We start from the raw sequence: 22609 nt of genomic DNA, 5'->3' as shown, positions 1-22609 counted from the left end.
CGTGGCTTCGTCTTGGATCTCTAAAAGGGCAGTTGGAACCTTTAAACGAGGTGGGTTAATTCAATGATTCGTTTGGTCTGGCTTCTGATCAAGAAATGCTTGCTTTTGGTTTTGGAGTCTTATGTGAGGCTGTGGGGAATATTGAATATTAAACAGTAGCCGGATGTTGATAAGGGCACAGTTTCGATGCCTTTCTGTGGCAGGGAGATCCCAGGGAAAAGACAGTAGATGACAAGATAGGTTTCCCTCCCCACCCCCTGCTTATTCCGTTTGATTATCTCTGTTCACTTTCATGTCACTGAGATGGTCTTTTTTTAAAAAAACTATTTTGCTTTGCTTTCAAGAAGACAGACTAATATTCATTGTGTTTCGGGAACATTTTGTATAGCCCTCACCGTGTTGGGTATGCCGCCCACATGTCAAGAAAGACATTCCCATAAACTACAAAGGAAACTACCTGCAAATGTTTTGCTCGCTATTAATGGCTCAGGCGAGTTGGTGTTTGCCATCTTCGAGCCTGCAGTTGGTAAATAGAAATGGGAAACATTTTGTTCCAAGTGTCGACAGCGGAGACAGACCTCCTGAATGTCGTTATTTCTCACCAGGGATGGGCTGCTTGTAATTCGGGTGTTTTTCCTCTCCCTCCTCTCCACCCTTCCCATGTCCCCTCTTTCCCCCTCCCCCATCCTTCTCCCCCAATGGCCTCAGGGTTTTCTTTCTAGAATCTCCGATCTGCTGCTGTGCAGATGGACTTGCCGGCACTGCTGTCAGAAGTGCTATGAGTCCAGCTGTTGCCAGTCGAGTGAGGATGAAGTTGAAATTCTGGGGCCTTTTCCTGCCCAGACTCCTCCCTGGCTGTAAGTAACACTGCTCTGAACTTCCTTGAACGCAATCCCAGGACCTTTTTTCCCCCCTCAGTTTCAGAGAGGGGATCTGGGCTGCGGGAAGGAGGATTTGGGGTATGAAAGCCATTGACCTCTTTGCTGCTGATGGGGACATGCTCTATGCCTCTCATTTTGTCTGGCAAGCTCGGGAGACCAGCTGGTGGTGGGACTTTTGTTCATCTAGTTTCACTTCCTCTGAGATGTGAACTGTGTAATGCCAAACATGTGGGTACTTTTAATCAGGTTGAGTATCAGTCCAAGCGGAAAAAGAGATTTGTGAGCATCTGTAGTCTTCAAGGGATGTCCAGATTCTAAAGGTGTCCATCCAAGTCACTATGACAGATTGGACTAGCACCCAACCCAGTGCTTGGCACATAGCAGATGCTGAGTAAATGCTTGTCGCCTGGCTGGATGGACTGAACAAACAAGTGCATCTTAGCTGATCGGACCAAGAGCTTCAGAAATAGGGAAGCCGAAAAGCACCTCCAGGCTCCATCCTGTCCTCCAACGCTGTTTATGTTCTCTCTGGCATCTTTCATTTTATTTCCAATTTGTTCTCCTCCCGCGCCTGCATACAACATCTCCATCTGCCAGTCGCTCAGATATTTTGGGAATGCAGTTTTGAAGCTTTTCAGCCACATGTCTGGTCCACCTCTCTGTGGCTGGGAGAGGAACATGGCCAGAGAGCCTGGGTTGAGTCTAGAGGGTCTGGAAGCATCGAGCGCAACTTCTCATGATGCACAGGGGAGGCCCAGAGAGGAGAGAGACTGCACAGGCCTGCAGCCGGAGCCTTACTGGGGACCCAGGACTGTCTCAGCCAAATCCTTGGGCTGAGATTCCAGAAGCCTCTGGTGCCCTATCTTTACCTCCATATCCTGGGGTCATGCTTCAGTCCTTTCTCTTGTTTTCTCTTCTTAGAGACAAATATCTAATATATCCATAACAAAATGGTTCTGTGTCAGGCTCTGTGAGTTGATATCATATTTCTTTTGCTTTTTCCTAGTTCTGTGAACTTGAGCAAGTTGCTTGGTCTCTCAGTGCCTTGATTTTCCCATCTGTAAAATGGGGATGATAGAAATAATAGTCTTTATCTCATAAGGTGGTTGTGGCGATTGCATAAATTAATATATGGAAAAGAGCTTAAGAATGCTAGACACCGGGTTGGCAATCCTAGATGAGGGTCTTTTTACCTTGTTTTTGTCTTGGTTTCCTGATCCATAAAATGGGGACAGTGATAGGACTTATCTTATAGGGCTGTTATTAAGAGTAATGAGATATGCACGTACCATGCTTATTACAGTAGTAAGTATTCATTTCTGTCATTATTAAGTATTGATAGGGATTCTTTAAATTTATGTAAAGGCAATGTTAAGGCACTCTTCCATTATTCATAGGTTGTAGCCTGAGTCCTGCAGGTGTGTGTAGAGTTAAAATGTTTGGTGAAATCAACTCATTAATCAAGAGCTCAGCCCCATTTTCCAGTGTCCTAAGGGACAGAGTTTGGCTTAGCCCATCTGGTGTCTTTTATTTAAGGAATGTCAGCTCTGTGAGGGCAGGGTTTTTATCTGTCTTACTCCAAAAAACAGTTGTTGGCCAACTGAGTAATCAGAAACTGAATCCCGAAAATGCCAGTCATCCAATTGAAAAGTTCGTCTCAGTTTCTTTGGTAGTTATTTCTTGAGTACGCCCTGCAGGCACGGTGGGGTACACAGGCTCGAGAGGCCTGTTACTGTGCTCAGGGGATTTAAAATCTAGTATAGGAGCCCTAGCCGGGTGGCTCAGTTGGTTGGAGCGTCGTCCCGTACACCAAAAAGATTGCGGGTTCGATTTCTGGTCAGGGCACATAAAGGTTTTGGGTTCGATCCCCGGTCGGGGTGTGTACGGGAGGCAACTGATCAATATCTCTCTCTCTCCCCCCTCTCCCTCTCCCTCTCTTGCTTCCTCTTGGGCGAAGATTAAAAACAAAACAAAACAAAACAAAATCTAGTATAGGAGATAAGGCAAGTACATAAGTCCAGTCACCCCCTAGAGTTGTGCATTCACACCCTGCACACCCATATGACAGCCCTGCATTGAGTTTTTATTGGAAAAATCCAGGGATAATGGCTTCAGGCATAGCTGGATCCAGAGGCTTAAATGATGTCATTGGTGTGCATGTGCGTGTTTTCTCTTTTTCTTTGTTTCTTTTGTTTTGGCCTCTCCTTAAGCTTGCTTTCGTCTTTGCCTCATTATTAACTGCAGCAAAAACACCAGGAAAGGCTCTCATTGCCCTGGCTTGGTGTAAGTGTGCCAGTCACCTGATCCAGTCACTTTTCCTTGGAGGAAATGGTGCTAGGATTATCCCTAGGTTGCCTGACCATCCTGGAACCAGGGAAAGGGTCATTCCCACCTGAAACACATGTATGAAGCTAGTAGAACAAGGGTTGGCACACTTTTCTTGTAAAGGGCCAGGTAGTAAATATTTCAGTCTCATGGGCTTAGTCTCTGTTACTAGTCAATTCTATTATTACAGTGCAGAAGCAACCATGGTCAATACATTAATGAATGGGTGTGGCTGTGTTCCAGTAACACTTCATTTACAAAATCAGGCTGTGGATTTGCCCTGTAGTTTGCTGACCTTTGTAATAGACTGTTGTGGGTGCTGGAACTGGATCCAGGGCAGACAAACACGACAAATGGATACCATATCTCTGAAGAGTTTTGGGGATCGTAGAAAATGTGCCGGCATGCTTAGATTGTGTAGGGTCTTGAATGCCAGATTAAGGAATTTGGATTTTCTTTTGAACCAGTGGAGACCCTGATGGACATTGAAAATCACAGTCAGGTTTCTCTTTGCCCCCAGATACCCAGATGGAGTGTTACAGATGCATGGCCACTGAGTTGGATGACAGTTGCACTTTGACCAGGCTGCTGACCCTTTGTGCAAGCAGAGGACTCTTTCTGAGGGCAAGGGGTGGGACCCTGTGGGGAGACAGTTCTTTTGGTTTTGCCACAGGCAGAGAAGTAGGCTGGAAACTTCCCCGCAGAGCCAACATACCACACAACCTCAGGAGGTGCCATTCACTGGGTGGTTATTGTGAAATGGGACCACCTAGAGTTGTGCAGTCAGTCTACAGCCTAAACAGCTATACATGACCTTCATCCTTCCCAGGATGGGCCAGGTCTTCCTTGAATCCTGGGTATCACTTAGTGTGTTTTTGTCATGCAAGACAGTGCAAAACGTTAAGAGAAATCTGTAAAGGGAAGCGGGTTAAATCATTCATAAAGCGAGTTTACAGCTTGTGCTTTCCCCAGCTTTATTTACCAAGTGGGCAGTTCATGTTATCAAACAGGCAGGGAGTAGAAATGTCAAGTGCACAGGCTTTGCATTGCTGCTCCTGCTGTGACATTTGAACCTAGAACCACAGGGGTGGCAGATGAGCTGGCCCTTTGTGTGGGGGACATACCATTAATTGTCACATGTACCTCTGTCGCATGGATCCCCAGCTTTTCTTGGCTGGGCTGGCCTCAGGAACACAGTATAGTCCAGCTGGCTGCTTTTGGGGCAGTGCGAGAAAGCCCCTCATTGAAGAGGGAATTAGAGTCAGGTTATCTGTCCAACAAGCATGTGTTTAGTACGTATTGTGTACAAAGCTCTACAGGCCTTGCAGAGGATGCCCAGCTCAGAAGTGTGGAGCTGTGATCTGGAGTCTGGTGTTGCTTGACTCAGTTGGTGTTCTGTCATTTAACAGTGGTGCCAATTAATTACCCATTCCTCTCTCCACCCTACCCCAGGGCTTCCTTTTCCCCACCTGTAAAGGGAGCAGGGTTATTAATAACAACTAACTCCCATATTGTTTTAAGGGTGAAGTGAGATGGTTCATACAGAGCATTTAGCCCAGTGCCCAGCACATAGTAGGCACTCAGCACCTGGGACCTTTGATCATAGCAGGTACATATCTCACCACTTAGAAGTGTACCCTGGTTTAGGAGGGGTGACAAGACATGCACTCAGACCATTGTGACACAAGATAAATGGGATAAGAACCGCAGGAAGGGTGTGTTCATTCATTCACTGAGAAAATAAATGTGGGACACCCCAGATGTGCCTGGCACAAAGACAAGGTTGGCAGATACTTGTCGCTGTCCATATGGAGCTGCCACTTGGTGTCAGATGCAGAAGAAAAGCAAGCAAGCCACAACTAAAGATGAGTTACGTGCAGTATCAAAAAGGGACAGGGTGGGGCCTTTCTGAGGAGATGCTATTGAAGCTGAGACCTGAATGATGATAGGGAACCAAACAGGTGATGGGGACTGGAAGAGCATTCCGGGCAGAGGGAACAGCTTGGCTCCGTGTGTTGGAGGCAGGGCAGGGAGGCCTGGTGGTTGCAGAGGAGTCGGGGTGGCTCAGGCATACACTAGCACTGAGTCTGAGAGGACTCAGTAAAGGCTCCGGGGGTCGATGGCGTTTAAGCTGATCCTTGAAGGGTGGATGGGACTTCACAGGTGGAGGTGACTGCCACAGGGGTGTGACAGCTGGGAAAGTGGCTGTGCAAGTGGAGGTTCCCCAGTGGCACCTTCCTTGGAAGATGCTACAGATTTCATTTAAGGGAAAGCAAGAAGAATGATTGGTACAATGTGATCTCATTTTTGTGACCTCCCCTACTTTCTACCCCCAGCATTTCATCTGCTATGTTCACCTTCTAGAGACTGGGAGCAGGAGGCAGACAAGGACTGTGCGTTTCTCCCCAACCCCTTATAACACCGCCGGTCTTGTCCTCACTGTGACCCTTATATCACTTCGGCAGAACATCAGATCCATCTCATTTCATGCACAGGATGCATTGGAAGACCTCAGAGAATTCGAAACTTGCATTTTTCAGGACTAGTTTCCCTGCAGGCTTAAATGTCAAGCTGGGGGGATGCAGCCTCAGAACGTATCAATCCACAGCTGTGATAGCTTGGGGCATGTTATTAGCGGCATCCATCTCACAGCCACTTTGCCAGCTTTGGTCCCCTCCATTTCCCTCCCCCCGGCATCCTAACCTAGTAGCCTTATGAATATTGGGGGGAATCTTAAAGCCAACCCTGTTGCAGTGATAGTAGCTGAAATGTGTCGAGCACGTACCTATGACATACCAAGCACTGTTTTAAGCACTTTATATGTGTGAACTCATTCAGTGTTCACAGCAACCATGCAAGGTGGGCACTATTACTATTCCTATTTTACAGATGAGGATATGGAGGCACAGAGAGAGGAAAGGACTTGCCCAGCATTACCCAGCCAGGGTTCAAACCGAGAGGTTGTGCTCTTTAATTACTACTCTGTATCTCCCCACCCTCCGACCCAGGACTTTTCATTTATTCATTGGGAGCACATTGAATCGTGCCTGCTGCTAATTCACAGCTGCTGCTTTACATCGAACTATTGCTCTTCAGTCATTGATTCTCAGGGCCATTTTGTAGCTGTAGCCCTGCCACTCAAAGAACCCTTAAGTGATGTCGTTATGGAATATTTTTAAAAGATGTTAAATTATAGACACAGTGACTGTTGAAATAACAGGGCATTTCTCACCAAGAGCCACTTGCAAAAGTTGGGATGCACAAAAACAGCCACATGGTTCCTTCCAGACTGAAGATTGACAGGTCTCCTCTTGACTCGTCAAAGTGGCACCCCCTCCCTCCTGTGGCCATATCCTGAATAAGTTTCTGTATCCCTCCCTGCAGCCCAGCTTTGACTGATTGTTCTAAATTGGGAAATATTCATTCATATCATTTCACATTTTGTGCAAAAAGCAAGACATTGAGGACTTAGGGCTCCCACACCATTTCAGATTTGCATTATCCCAAGTTGGGTAAACTGAGCAGGAGAGCTATTCCTCATGGGTCTGTTCTTCAAGGGATGGAGATGCCAGTCCCTGGGGATTCTTTGACAACCATCGAGACCTCTTCCCTCCCATAGGATGGCCAGCAGGAGCAGTGACAAGGATGGGGACTCTGTCCACACGGCCAGCGACGTCCCGCTGACCCCACGTACCAACTCGCCAGATCGAAGATGCTCGTCCTCGGACACATCTAAGTCTACGTACAGCCTGACCCGGAGGATTTCAAGTAAGCATCTCTACTCAAGCATCTTGTGCTGCTCCTCCGCCCTTCAGAGTCCATGAACTAAAATCCCACTAGCTGGGCCCCAGGACAGAGGAAAAGAGCTGGCTTTCCCAGACACTCAGCAGCACCCCCAAGGAAAGATGTGAAGACCAAGGTTGTCCCTGGGGAGGGGACAGAGTGGGACGGCAGTCAGGAGACAGGATGACGGAGAGAGAATGACAATGGGACAGAAGTGCATTGCACCTGATTTCTGCTGAGTTCAGTCAGAAGCGATCATTTTGACTGATTTTTGTTTTGACTGATCACTTTTCATTGAATTGGCTCAGTTGATTGACATTGTCAGTACATATCATTTCAGACCCCAAAAGGCGAGTGTTACCATGTTATCCAGCAGGACTTGCAAATTCTAGTGACTCCAGAGTCCAGGTGGGTTGTGTCAGGGAGTGAGTACAGAGGGTTGGATAGAGATAAATATCACCCGAATGCAGTGACAAATGGCAGCAGACTCTCAGCCTCAAGAGGTGCTGGGGCAGGGTGGGGACTGTGGCCAATTAGGAAGCTAATGCCCCATTGAAAGGGACAGCTGCTACTCAACTGTAGCCATGTGGGATTGTGGGCCCAGTATTGCCTGATTTTTCTCAAGAGAAACTGACTATCTGGATTTTCATATGAAACTTTCTTACTTTTAAACCCAAACAAAATGTATTTATGGGTTGAATTTGGCCCACAGGCCCCCCAGTTTTTCCCCTCTGGTGTATACCATGTGTGTTTGATCAGATGGAATCATTTGGGTGGGGAAGGGGGGGGGGTAAAGCCCAAAGACTCCCTGAATAGGATCCTTGAAGAAGTACAATAGGTACTTTGAGGTAAGTGCCGTTGTTAGCTCTTTTTCACAGATGGGGAAATCGAGTCCCAGAGAGTCTAAAAAATGTGCCCGGAGTCACATGGCTCATTACTAGTGAGGCACAAGTAAGTAGCTGAGTTGGAATCTGACCCAAGCACTCCTGGCCCAGAGTCCACTCTGAAAGTGGAGGCAGGCTATTGGTCAGAGTCAAGTCTTACTAGTTGTGTGACCTTTGGCGAGTTACCTCAAGTTTCTTCATCTGTAAAATGGCTGGGGGGGGAGTGCTAGTCATTAGCTGATACTCTACGAAGGTTAGATGACCTGATATATGCAATGCATTTAGAACAGTGCCTGGCGCTTAGCTGGGTGATTGTGGTGATGAGCTGATGCTGCCACCGTGCTGCCTCTCAGAATAAATAAGGGGCCTTCAGGCGTGGAGAGCATGTGGCCAAGAGCGTTATGAAGCAGCATGGACAATGTGAGAAGCTGGGAAATGCTGCCCATCTCACCAAGTGGCCCAGGTCCAGTCCCCTGTGTGGTGGTGTTCATTGTTATTTCTGGCAACTGTTTAGGTCTCGAGTCCAGACGACCCAGCTCCCCGCTTATCGATATTAAACCCATTGAGTTTGGCGTCCTCAGCGCCAAGAAGGAGCCCATCCAGCCCTCGGTGCTCAGACGGACCTATACCCCAGACGACTATTTCAGAAAGTTCGAGCCCCGGCTGTACTCCCTCGACTCCAACAGCGACGATGTGGACTTTCTGACGGATGAGGAGATCTTGTCCAAGTACCAGCTGGGCATGCTGCACTTCAGCACCCAGTACGACCTGCTGCACAACCACCTGATGGTGCGGGTGATCGAGGCCCGGGACCTGCCCCCGCCCATCTCCCACGACGGCTCGCGCCAGGACATGGCGCACTCCAACCCCTACGTCAAGATCTGCCTCCTGCCAGACCAGAAGAACTCTAAGCAGACGGGGGTCAAGCGCAAGACCCAGAAGCCCGTGTTCGAGGAGCGCTACACCTTCGAGATCCCCTTCCTAGAAGCACAGAGGAGGACCCTGCTCCTCACCGTGGTGGATTTCGATAAGTTCTCACGCCACTGTGTCATTGGGAAGGTGTCCGTGCCTCTGTGCGAGGTCGACCTGGTGAAAGGCGGGCACTGGTGGAAGGCGCTGATTCCCAGTACCCAGGTAAGAGTGGGTTTGCGGTGTCTTCTTCCGGGAGCTTTTTATTTCTTTAAATGGGGATTTTTTAATTGATTTTTTTTTTTTAAGAGAGAGAGAGGAAGGGGAAGAGAGAAACATCGATGTGAGAGAGAAACATCAATCGGTTGCTTCCCGTGGGCGCCCCAACTGGGGATGGGACCCACAGCCTAGGTATGTGCCCTGACCGGGAATCGAACCTGCAACCTTTTGGTGTACCAGCGCTCCAACCAACTGAACCACCCGACCAGGGCTTAAATGAGGAGTCTTACTTTATTATTTTTAAAAATTGCATTGTGATTGTAAAACTTGTTATTTTGAAATAATTTTCTACTTACAAGTTGCAAACACAGAACAGAGAGTTCCTGTGTACCCTTCATCCAGCAACCCCCATCATAAATCTTACACAACCAGAGTACATTCATAGCACTGGGAAATTGATGTTGGCAACTAAACTACAGACCTTACTCAGCGTTTACCAGTTTTTACATGCACTGCTGTGTGTGTGTGTGTGTGTGTGTGTGTGTGTATGTACTTCTATGAAATTGTATCACATATACAGATTCATGTAACCACCACCACCTGGGAGCTTTTCAGTCAGATGCTGGGTTATTTAATAGGGAGAATGATTATCCTGGGTATGAAGCTATCAGTCATTTTGACTTTCAGAAATTGATTTGGGAAAAATAAAATGAGGGCTGAAAAACGAGATGATGGATGTTTTCCAGGCAAATTGTGGGATTCCAGCTCAGGGACATGCAATTGTGTGCTTGAGAAGCTACCAGGTTCTGTCCCCAGTGGCTGTTAGAGTCCTTCCCTTGGGCATTCTATGGGCTGGAGGATGATAGTGCACCCACTGTGGGTGCAGAATGTGGTGGGAGCCCAAAGGAAGGAAAAGCTCTAGCCAGTGGAGGCTTATCCAGCCCACCTGTGCTGCAGACACATCTAAGAGTCTTTCCACATGAGGGGTGAAGGAGCTGGGGGTTTTATTTTTTTAAAGAGAAGTATAATTTTTTTTTTTACTTCTCACCTGAGGATATGTTTTATTAACTTTAGAAAGAGAGAGAGAGAAACAGAAACATCGATGTGAGAGAGAAACATTAATCAGTTGCCTCCTGTACATGCCCTGAGCAGGGACGGAACCCGCAACCTTTTGGTATATGGGACAACGTCTAACCAACTGAGCCACCTGGCCAGGACAGGAGCTGGGATTTTTATGCACCAACTACTATCAGCCATTAGATGAAGACTGTTGGGGGACGGGGAGGTTTATTCCCTGGCATTTCTGTTGGATAAAGAGACCTTTGACATCCACAAATGCAGAAGAGCGCATTTGCTGGCGGCTAGACACAGGCCCATGTGCACCACAGGGGTCATGGCCAAGAGATGGTAGGCAAGGTGTGGACCGTGTCTGCTATGATCCCAAATCCTTCCTGTCACGTGACCAGAATATAGTGGGTGCTTTCCATGTATCCTCCTCAGTATTTGATATCACTGGGTGTTCAGCTGTCAAGAAAGTTACATTTGAAAGAGGGAGACCCACTCAACAAAATAGTGTCTTTATGGCCAAGCTCCACTGTTCACTTCAGTGGAAGGTACTGGAGATGTGGAGAACCTGGACACACCCGCATCTTGCCTCATTTAGGTCTTGGCTGAAATACCACCTTTTCAGCAAAGCCCTCCGGGCACATCTGCCCTAGTTTGGCTCTCCTGAGTGCTGAGGCCAAGGCAGGGACCTGGCTGCAGGTTTATTTAGGAGGAGATCCCAGGAAGCAGGAGTGAGGGTGAGAAGGTAAGAGGAAGGAGGGAACGTCATTACTGTTGGTTCTTAAAGTCTCCATTCTGGCAACAGGGTGGGGTGGACTTTCAGTCTCCCGGAGCGTGGACTCTGCCCTCGCACACTGGCCAGGGGGGCTCCCCAAAGCTCACAGAAGGGCTGGGACAGAAAAGAGAAAGGCCAGGTGTGCCGCTATCTGCCTGAGCTGAGGCCACGTCCAGCAGGATTACGGGAGCATCTGTAGCTGACACCAGAGGCCGTGTCCGCTGCATCACCCTGTTTATGTGGCTGCACCCACCTTGGGTACAGCTTTCGCCCTCCCCTGCTTTGTTTTCCCCATGGCACTTATCCCATAGACCATACATTTAGGGTGTGTCTGCCGTGCTTGAGGGTAAACCCTACGAGGGCAGAGCTGTCTGCTTTGTTCCTTTCTCTATCCCCTGCACCTAGAGCTCACCTGGCATGTGGTTGTGCTCAGTGCTGTTTGTTGGATGAACGAAGGATGGAAGGAAGCAAGGGTTCCCCAGAATGAATTTTCCTTCCTTCTCCCTCCTTCCCTCTCTCACCCCTTCACGCCCCTCTGTCTCTTCCTTCCTTTCTCCCGCCTGCCTTTTCTTCCTTCTCGCACAAAGAAAGGCTCATGGGAACTCTGGGGGAAGCAGGGACTCCTGTTTCCCATCTCAAGTTGGCTCAGCAATTGTGCTCCTGGGTGGAAAGGCCAGTTGTCTGTGGCTGGGTTTCCTTGAAGCAGAGCTTGAGATAAGAATTTGGGTGGATTCGCTTCCCAGGGCTGCTGGGACAAAACACCACGGGGTAGGTAGCTTAAAACTCAGAACTTTATGTTCTCACAGCCTGGGAGCTAGAAATGGAAGATCCAGGTGCCGGCAGGGCCGCGCTCCCGGGGAGACCTGCAGGAACCCTTCCTGCCTCTCTCTGGCTGCTGGTGGTTGCTGCTGCCCTTCCTTTCGTTGGCTTGAAGCTGCATCAGTCCCTTCTCTGCCTCCGTCATCACAGGTGTTCTGTGTGTCTGTGTCTTTTTTCATAAGGACACCAGTCACATTGGATTAGGGCTCCCCCCCCCCACCCCCCCGCTCCACTATGACCTCATCTTAAAAATCACCTCTGCCATGACCTTGTTGCCAAATAAGGTCACATTCAGAGATACTGGGTGTTAAGGTGTCAATATATCTTTTGTGGGGGGAGTAGTGGGCACAGTTCAACCCAAAACAAGATGCAGGAGTAAACCCTGCAGGGAAGGGAGTGAAGTAGTCTAGGTAAAGAGTGGCATGGTGAGGGCATGGTGTCAAGTCAGGGCTAGCCTGATCTGACCTGTGCTGGGGAGGAGACTGGCGGCTGTGTTGCTCTTTCGTCAGACTAGGGAGTCAGTCTGGCTGTGAACCACGCTGGGTGGCCATGGGCTTACCTAAAGCTCCTGTACTATGACAGTGGTTCTAAACCAGGGACAGTTTTGCTTCTCAGGACATCTGTCATTGCTGGCAAGCATTTTGGGTTTGATGGATGGAGTTGCTACTGGCATCTGGTGGGTGGAGACCAGGGACGCTGCCACTCATCCTGCAATGTACAGGACAGCCCCACCGCACAGAATGATCCAACCAAAAATGTTCATAGTGCTGAGACAGGGTGAGGAAGCCTGCTGTGGAAGAATGGGGGAATGGAGGTTGGGGGACGGCAGGCAGTAGGATCTGCTGTGACGGGCAAGCTGAGAGCAGGGCTGGTCCCTGAAGGTGTGGAGGATTTTTCAGGGAGAGGCCGTTGTTAGGGGGAGTCAAGGATGGGAGGCGTGGGGAGCAGAAACCTGGGTAACTGCTTTGCTTTTCATTCCATATGTGGGAAAGGAGATAGTGGTTCTGAACGACAATCCCCATCAGGCAAAACAGGCCCGTACTAGAGACAGAAAACAGTCCCTCACGCTGTGGTTCAAGGCCATTGCTGATTGTCGTTGGAGGCCAGCGTCTGCCTTCACCAGCATGCCTGGTTGGTCGGTTGAATGGGAGGGGAAGAAGCAGTTGTGTGATGGGGTGGAAGCCAAAACTCTGCAGTTTCTTCTTTTCAGCCTGACTTCTTGGTGTATGGGGTCAGAGTACCTCTTAGGGCCTAGTTCTAATTCTCTGCCTTGGAGGACCCATGGATGGGTGGCTGCTAGAGCCTGCATAGAGGTATCCTCTGGCTCACTGTAGAATGTCCCAGATGTCTGTGCCTTTGAACATTGTGTCTTTGATGTTGGCATTCAAGAAATTAGCAGCTAATAGAGCTACTGCATATTTTTTGTCTTGTTAATAAGGTTTGGTTAAAAGATAATGGAAATAAAGACATAAAAATAGGACGCGTGCTGAGTGACTGACAGTGTAAGGTTACTGGGTTGCTGAGGGAAATTCTACTCATCCACGTGGGCTGGAGTGAATTGATGCTTTGGCCATTGGGAGGTGAAATCCATGTAGGCCAACTCTTTTTTAAAAAAAATAATAATAATTGTGGTAAAATGCACATAAAATTTACCACCTTACCAATTTTTAAGTGTACAGTTCAGTGGTATTAAGTACATTCACATTGTTGTACAAACACCCCCACCATCCATCTCCAGAACTCTTTTCATCTTGCAAAACTGAAACCCATTCCCCCAGCCCCGGCAAACATGATTCTACCTTGTGTCTCTATGAATTTGACTCCTCAAGATACCTCATATAAATAGAATCATACAATACTTGTCTTTTTGTTACTAGCTTGTTTCACTTAGTATAATGTCCTCAAGGTTCATCCATATTGTAGCATGTGGCAGAATTGCCTTCCTTTTGAAGGCTGAATGATAATCTGTTGTTTGTATAGACCACGTTTTGTTTCTCCATTCATTTACCCATTGACGGACACTTGGGTTGTTTCCACCTTTTGGTTATTATGAATAATGCTGCTGTGAACATGGGTGTATAGATATTTCTTCAGTCAACTCTTTTTGGAGCCAGAAAAATATCAAGGATGAAGGCAGCTCATTTTCGTTTTCTGTTGAGATCGTGGCTTTGGGAAGGAAGGGCAAGGGAGGTAGAGATATTAGATGCCCCGTGAACATGTGGGAACCTCACAGAGTGTTAGGAAGGACCAGAGTTCTTGTTCCAGCCCTTTCACCAATTCAGTTGTGACTGGGATCATGCAACCTTGTGGGCCCTGAAAGTCCCTCAAGTTAGGGACAATAATAAATACATTGTACACAATAAATATATAATAAAAATATTGTACATGTAAACTATTGACTTATTGAGTCAATAAATATTTGTTAGGTGCTTATCCTTAGTAGCCTCAAGGGCCGGGGCTACTAATATAGCTGTACATTAGTGAGTGCCTTCTATGAGCCAAGCAATGTTCTAAACAGTGTACGTGTGCTAACTCATTTATCCTCACAAGGACCCGTTTACAAAGGGGGCAGCTGGACAGAGAGAAGTTAAGTAACTCGTCCATTGCTACTAAGTGGCAGAACTGAGGCTCTTTGGCTTAAAAAATGATGTTCCATAACCGTGACATTAGATTGGTTCTCTACAGCAAGCAAAACAAAGCTCCCTGCCCTTGTGGAGCTTACATTTTAGTGGAGGGAGATATGCAGCAAACAGATGTGTTAACAAATAACGCCGTGTTGGCATTGTCTATGCCAAGAGGAACAATGAAGCAAGGCAAGGAGCTAGAGAGGAATGGCTGGGTGGTGAGAGGGGGGAAGCTATTTAGATGGGTAAGGAGATGACATTTAAGTAAAGAGTTGGATGGAATGAGGGAGTAAGCCTGGAGGGTGCCTAGGAGAAGTGAGTAAAGAGGTGCAAAGGCCCTGAGGCAGGAGCTGGCATGGCTTGTGGACAGTTGGAGTGGAGTGAGTAAGGGAGGAAAGCAGTAGGAGATAACGTTTAATTGGTATAAAAGATCTTGTAGGCTGAGGTAAAGAGTTGGATTTTATTCCTAAGTGTGATAGGAAGCCTGGAAAGTTTTGAGAAGGAGGGGTACCCCCGGGAGAAGTCATTAGGAGACATACTCAGAGACAAGGTACTTATATCCAAAATATATAAAGAACTCCAACTCAAAAATAAAAGACACACCCTGATTTAAAAATGAGCAACAGTTTTGAACTAACACTTCACAAACGAAGACACATACAAATTGTCTATAAGCACATGGAGAAGTTCTCAAGATCATCAGCCATCAGGGAAATACAGATTAAAACCACAGTGAGACACCACTTCATACCCAAACCCCAGAATGTCTAAAATTACAAAGACTGACAACACCAAGTGTTGGTGAGAATGTGGAACAACTGGAACTCACTGTGCTGTGGTATAATGTAGTATAACCACTTAGGAAGAAGTTCTTGTGGTTTCTTGTAAAGCTAAACATTGATCCACTCTGTGATCTAACAACACCACTGCTAGGTATTTATCTAAGAGAAATGAAAACGTCATGTCCTCACTAAAACTTGCACACGAATGTTCACAGCAACTTCACACATAATGGCCCCAAACTAGAAATTGCCAGATGCCCATCAACAGATAAAGATAACAAACTGTTTATTCACATAATGGAACATTATTCAGCAATAAGAAGGAACAAAGTACTGTTACACACAACAGCGTGGATGAATGCCACAACATTATGCTAAGTAGAAACCAGCCCCAAGAGAGCACGTATATATTATTGCATTTATATGAAGTTTGAGAATTGACAAAACTAACCTACAGTGAAAAAATCAAAACAGTGGTTGTGATGGGGGAATTGAAGTGGTTGTGAAGGGAATTGACTGGAAAGGGGCAAGAGGGACATTTCTGGACTAACAATGCTACTCTGAATGTTGATAGAGCTTTGGGATACACAGGTGTGTGCATTGGTCAAACTTGTCTAGTATACTTAAGGTTCGTGCATTTCATTGTATATAAATTTTATCTGAGAAAAAAAAAGAGCCATACATGAATATTGAACTCTGATTAATTATATGCCCACTGAAGTGTTTAGGGGGAAGCACACTATGTTTGCAGGTTACTTTAAAATGCATTCAAAAAAGATCATTAGATAAGTGATAAAGCAAATATAGTATATTTAAAAAATATTTTAGGATTATTAATATCACTTGTTCATTGCAGAATCTTGGTGATGTGTATAAAGGGGTACACTGTACAGTTCTCTCAGCTCTCCTGTATTTGACAATGTTCATAATAAAATGTTGGAGAGCTAAAGAGAAAGAAGCAGAGGCACCAATTAGGAGTCATTTGCTGTGGTCTTCTAGGAGGAGGTGGTGATGGCCTGGACCCAGGTGTCAGGTACAGGTGCACAGGTGGCCAGCTTGGGACACAGTTTGAAGGCCGAGCCTTTGATGCCCAGGACCAGCCCTTAGACAGTGAACCCAAACTTCAGGGCCACTGTAAACACGAGCTGCAGACAGACTGGGGACTTCTGTCATGCTGCTGTTCTGTCACTTTCACAAGCATCAGGGTCACCCAGGAGCTGTGACCACGGGCTTCCCAGACCCCAGCCTCACAGATTGTGATTTCCTAAGTCTTGAGTGAATCTGCACTTTAGTGAATCGGCTGGGAGACTTTAATGCGGGTGAACTGTGGACCTCATTCTGAGAAACACCGGTGGCTGGTGGAAGGCAGAAAAGTTTGGCTGTTCGAGCAGCACAGGTGGGTGTGAAACGTGACTCTTCCACTCACTGGTGGGCTGTTGTGATGGCTGTCTGAGTGCCGAGCACAGGCTTCCATTAAGATTATGCTTGATGGGGCCATTTGGGGAAGCAGACTCAGGTTAAGTGCTCTTAGAAGTTCTTTGGGGATAATTCTGAGTCATGTGGGGTGTAGTATCTTTTATTACCAAGCCACATTTATCACTGAGGAGGAATATTTGATCTGAGCCCAGAAGAAGAAAATGTGTTTAGTCAGAAGTGATATTTGCACACCTGGATGCTGCATATTTATGTTTCGGAAAATTGCTTTAACCTGAGATTTGCTCAGTCCAGAGGAACGCCTTTTAGATCTTGGATCTTAGAATTCAGGGCCCCGGGGCTTAGGAAGTGAAGCCTTCCCGTGCTGCCTCTGCCAAGGTTCAGAGATGGTAGCAATAAATGTGTTCTGGTACTTACCACACCATGTACCACCTGCTGGCCCGAGTGCAATACTCACACTACCCTACCACATGGATAGTAATGGCACCTGCATCCTATAAATCGGGACCCCAAGGCTCAGAGGAGTTAAGGAATTTACCCGGGGTTGCACAGCTGGAATGGGGACTTGAATCTGACTCCAAGCCCATAGCCATAACCGCTATGAAATAATCTGCTAAGGAAAAAGTCCTGCCAGTGGGTGGGGGCTGCCCTGGTGCTAAGAGTGTGTCCCATGGCCTCTTACTATCAGGGTCTCTTCACCAGGGGAGCAGCCAGCCTTTGAGGATGGGCCGTGGTCAGATGGGCCCAACTCAGCTAACTTCTCTGGGGCTCACTGACCCATGGGAAAGTCCTCTATCTTCCTAGGTTGGGCTCCCCTAGAAACAGACCCTGAGGCCAAGATTTGATTGCAGGTATTTTATTTGCGGGGTGGTGATGCCAAGAAAAACCAGAAGGGAAGGGGGGAATGAGACCTATAATAAAAGGCATGTTGTACTGGCTGGTGTGGCTCAGTGGTTAGAGTGTCGGCCCATGCACTGAAGGGTCATAGGTTCTATTCCCGATCAAGGGCACATACCTGGGCTGCAGATTCAATCCCCGCCTTGGTCGGGGTGAACCAGTTAAAGTGTCCCTCACATCGATGTTTCTCTCTCTCCTCTTCCCTCCCTCCCTTCCACTCTCTATAAAAATCAATCTTCAGGAAAGGATTAACAACAAAATAATAATAATAATAAAGTAAAAGGTGTGTTATCAGGCAAGTTCCCACTGTGGGCAGCTGGATGGTGATCCACCTGGGGACTCAGTGTAGCTGACCTGAGGGCTGAGGGTGCTGGGGTATTTAGTCATCAGCTCTCAGCAGGCACAGGTTGAAAGATGCTTCCAGGAGCCTTCATTCCCTGGCTCCTCCAGCCTGTCTCATGGACATGAGAAGAAAGGACTCTGGTGGCCACAGAGACTCCTCCGGACGAGAGTTGCAGGGCTGGCCTTAGGGAGCTCTCAGCTCTCCAGCAGTGATGTGGTCAGGCTGGGGCTGAGGTGGCACCTTCAGCATCACCACACTTACTCTTGCCGCCACCAGGGCTCCAGGTGCAGGGTTTTCCATGCTCCCCCTTCTCTCTGCTGGCCACCTCTCTCCGTTTTCCTTTCCTCTGGCCGGGACGGTGCTAAGCAGATGAGCAAAGACCCTGGCTAAGCAGATGCCCATAGAGAACAAAGCGCCAGCCTCCGCTTCCTCTAGAAGCATCTGATCTGTGTGAGTGACTCGGCAGGTCCCTCAGCCTCTGCTGGATGGGCAGGAACAGTCCCAATTCTCCCCGCTCAGCCCGTGCCTCCTGCTTATAGAGGCGGGGGGTGAGGACAGTGTGGATACTGCAGGACTCGGTCTGTGCCCCTTAATAAATTCCAGAGGGCTGCCCAGCTGGTGCTGGCTCCTTGTCTCTCTCCCTCAACCCCAGCTTTGTTCTGGGATCAGCTGGAAAAATCCCCCTCTGCATCCTGTCAACACACAGCCAAAGGCTTGGCCAGACCGTAACATCAGCTTTTGTCATTTATTTAGTCCCAGTATTTTTGGAAAGGAACTTGGTAGATGTTTATTGAATTGAATCAGTATCATTATGTAAAAAGTATTAGCTTTTGAGTTACACTGACCTGGTTAAGATCCCAGCTTCACCGTTTACCAGTTAGGTGAACTTGGGTCCAACTCCTCACCTGTAAATTAGGTACAATAATACTCACCACACGGGGTGGGGGCATAGGCGGAGATAACAGTAACCATAGCTGACTCTTATGACACTCACTGTGTGCCGGGCATCGTCGGCCCATTTGATACATGGGGAAACTGAGGCATGCATTAACTAACAGGTGCAAGACCACAGAACTGAGATTTGAATCCAAGCTGTCCAACTCCAGGCGTTGCCTCTTGATAAACCAAGGTCAGGCAGGCAAAGCGCCTGGCGTGTAATAACACACTGAGTACGTGGTGACCGGGAGCCGAGGTTGGGAGAGGGCATTGAGGAGGGAGGACACCAGAGAGAGGGAGACGAAGTGGGAGCAATTGAGATGGAGGAATTGGTCTTAGAATCCTATTTGATTTTCAATATAGGCTACTTTGGTCTTAACCATGCTCCAGGCAGATGAAGGTGGAAGAGATTTAGGACATTTTTTAAAAGGAAAAATTGTAGACGATTCTAGGCGCCCAGCATCAGGTGCTGATTGGGTCCAGCACCTGGAAACTGCCCGGAGTGACTCATGCCCATGGCCTCTCCTGGCTGCATTTTGTAATTTGAGGTCATTCACCACCTGATACCATAGCAGGCAAGGCCCTCAACAAGGCAAACATCAGTGTGTGTTGTTGTTTTTAATGAGAATCTCTTTTTAACTTGCCCTGAGCTGCTGTCAGCCTTGACCCTCTTGGCAGAATCCTGGCCTCTGTTAAAAGGGTTTCCTGCCCTGGTTTTGGTGAATAGTTGTGTTTGGGCAACACTGTGCAGTCAGGGCTGGGCTCAAGCCAGCACCTTGCAAGGCAGCATTAGCTAGAATTTTTATTTCATGTGGCCCTTGTTTTCCTTCTCCTGAAAATAGAAACAGAGTTTACATTTCAGTCCTCAACATGAGCTTTCAGTTTCTAGTTATAATGTGAACTAGAAGGGGAACCAGAGATGATTTGGACCAACTCCATTTTATAGATGAGAAAACTGCAGCCCAGAGAAGTTGAGTGACTTGTCCAAGGTTACACAGCTTTCAGTGACAGAAATGAGGCTAGAGTTAGGTCACCCGCCTTCCAGGTAGGAGGTCTTGCCACTGTACCACACAGCTTTACCCCCCCCCCCACGGGAAGAAATCTACCGTGGCTAAGAGCACAGGCCCTGGAGTCATACAGACCTTGGTTCAAGTCCCAGCTTCAGCATCCTCCAGAGGTGGGGGCCCAGTAGACGTAACTTACCATCTCTAAGCCTCAGTTTCTTCCTCTATAAAATGGGGATTATGTGCTAGAGCTAGCTTGTACTGGCTCATAGATCCCATTGTTAAATTTTCAGGTGTTTTTCAAGCTGCTGAGTTCACGCTGCTAGCTTGAAATCAGCCATTGTGTATGGAATTGGCAAATGCTACAAATCACAGCCTTCTTCCCCCCTGGAGAGTTAAACATTTACCAGCACGCCCCTGATCATGGTAGTACTTCCGAGCGTTTTCCTGGGCAGTCAGAGGGCCAGTTCACATGAGGCTCAAAGCACAAAACCTGGCACGTGTGTACAGAGCATGGCCCTGCAGCCCCATAATCCTCAAGCAACAGCCAGTGCAGCCACTTCCACTGGTGTGACCTTGGGCAGTTATTCAATGTGAGTATCAGAGGGCTCCAGTCTTGGGGGTCATCTTAAAAATTTGGCCTCCCACACCCCACTCCCCCCATGGGAGAGGACTCTGATTGGCTGGTTTGGTCACATGGCCATTTCTGAGCCAATCACCTGGCCAGGGAGGAGGGTATACTCCTGCCAGGCCCGTCAAATGCCCACAGTTGCCCCGCCCAAACCACTCTAAATTGGTTCTGATACCAGAAAGGGGCAGGGGTTTTGAAGAGACAGAAAGTGTGGTTTTTCATAACAGAGGGAGGGCTTCTTAGGGCAGCAGATATAAGAAAGGTAAGTAGCCACAAGGGATGCTCACCACACGCCACTCCCTGGACTAGGTAGGAGGGTGAGCTTTGAAGTCTGACAGGCCCCAGTTTGAATCCTGACTTGACCACTTATGCCTTCACCATTGAATACATATTTTCTGAGCACTTAGGCAGGGCGGTAGTATTGTCTCAGGGGACACTCGTTGTGTGACCTTAGGAACGTCAGTTGACTTCCCCAAGCCTCAGTTTTCACTGGGGGAGAGTGACGACAAAAGCCAACTAGCATGGTTGTCAAGAGTACACAAACTGAAGTCAGCCCGCCTAAGTTCCTACCCCCTAAACTGTTTTTACTCATAACACTTCTGACACCTAATGTATGGGGTTATTCTCCACACCAACAAATTCTCCATTTCTCCAGACACTAACTGGGTGTCCTGCCGTTCAGTTCAGTTCTGACACTGACTGCCTGGAGTCGGCTCAGACCAACAGAGAAAGGGCTCAGTCCCAGAGCACTGCCCCCAGTTCAGATGCCAATCGCCAAGTCCCAGGTTGTCACTAACACTTATGATCAAATCGGGTCTTGTGACCTCTTCCTCAGGTTCTGTAACTTGCTAGAATGGCTCCCAGAACTCAGCAAGGCACTTTACTTATACTGTCCATTTATTATAAGTGATACAACTCAGGAACAGCCAAGTGGAAGAGGTACATAGGGCAAGGTATTGGGGGGATGGATGCAGAGCTCCCCTTCTCTCTCCAGACACTTTCCAGGCCCAGCACCTTTGTGTACATTAACTCAGAAGCTCTCTAAACCCTGTTTTAAAGGATTTTAAAATAGTTTATTGATATTTATTTATTTATTTATTTTAATCCTCACCCAAGGATATTTTTTCCATTGATTTTTAGAGAGAGTGAAAGGGAGGGAGGGGGGAGAGAGAGAGAGAGTGAAAAATTGATGTGAGAGAGACACATCAGTTGGTTCCCTCCTGCACATGTCCGACTGGGCCAAGCATTGAACCTGCAACCCACGTACATGCCCTTGACCAGAATCGAACCCATGACCTTTTTGGTGCACAGACTGACGCTTTATAACCACTGAGCCACACCAGCCAGGACAGTTTATTGATTTTTAGCGAGAGAGAGAGAGAGAGAAACACTGATGTGGGAGGGAAGTATCAATCGACTGCCTCCTGCTGCATACCCCCCACACCCGGGATCGAGCCCCCAACCTGGGCATGTGCCCTTGACTGAGAATGTAACCAGCTTCATCCTGGTGCACCGGACAATGCCCAACCAACTGAGCCACACCAACCAGGGCTTATGGAAGTTTCATTATATAGGCATGAGTAATTAAATCATTGTCCATTGGTGATGAACTCAGCCTCCAGCTCCTTTCTCCCCCCCAGGAGATGGGAGTTGGGGCTGAGAGTTCCAACCCTCTAATCATGCTTTAGTCTTTCTGGTAACCAGCCACCATCCTAAAGCTAACTAGAAACCTCCAGCCATCAATAATCTCATTAGCATGCAGAAGACATTCTTATCACTCCAGAGATTCCAGACGTTTTAGAAGCTGTGTGCTAAGAACTGAGGACAAAGACCAAATTTATATTTCTTATTGTATCATCCCCTGGCTCTGCTACTTGCTTGCTCTGTGATGTCAGGCATGTACCTTAAACTTCCAGTGTTCAGTTTACTCGTATGTACAATGAGGATAATAATAGTCTCTCTCCCAGAGGGTTGTGGTGAAGGTTAAATGGAAAAATAAAGGAAGGCACTCAAAACTCTGTGCCTGGCAGGTGGTGTGCTCTTAGTAATGTTGTTTATCAACATCATCATCATTGTTATCACCATCATCATCAACATCATCACTGTCATCATATCATCAGCATCAGCATCATCATCATTATCAAAATCATTATCAACACCATTATAATCATCATCAACAAAATCACTAACACCATGATCAATACCATCATCAACGTCATGATCACCATCAGCAGTAGCAACAGTACCATCGCAATCATCAACATCATCATCATCATCACAATCACCATCAACACCATT

The 22609-nt window shown here is 47.5% G+C and overlaps 1 protein-coding gene across 13 annotated transcripts in view; it reads left to right on the top strand.

Moving 5' to 3' along the window:
• Positions 1 to 22609, top strand: part of SYT17 (synaptotagmin 17) — a 65475-nt gene that overhangs the window by 4266 nt on the left and 38600 nt on the right. For 3 of the 13 annotated variants that reach the window (XM_081132725.1, XM_081132731.1, XM_081132720.1), the window contains exons 2-5: positions 28 to 50; positions 709 to 857; positions 6826 to 6974; positions 8388 to 9007. In XM_081132725.1, the coding sequence (XP_080988851.1) occupies positions 28 to 50; positions 709 to 857; positions 6826 to 6974; positions 8388 to 9007 (941 nt within the window). Of the gene's footprint in view, positions 1 to 27; positions 51 to 708; positions 858 to 6095; positions 6167 to 6825; positions 6975 to 8387; positions 9008 to 22609 lie in introns of those variants that run through there. The other 10 variants (XM_081132726.1, XM_081132727.1, XM_081132724.1 and 7 more) reach the window with 8 other exon arrangements.

Source organism: Miniopterus schreibersii, assembly GCF_964146895.1.
Source record: "Miniopterus schreibersii genome assembly, chromosome: 3".
In the NCBI taxonomy this organism is placed as follows: Eukaryota; Metazoa; Chordata; class Mammalia; order Chiroptera; family Miniopteridae; genus Miniopterus; species Miniopterus schreibersii.
This window is presented reverse-complemented; position numbering and strand designations above follow the sequence as displayed.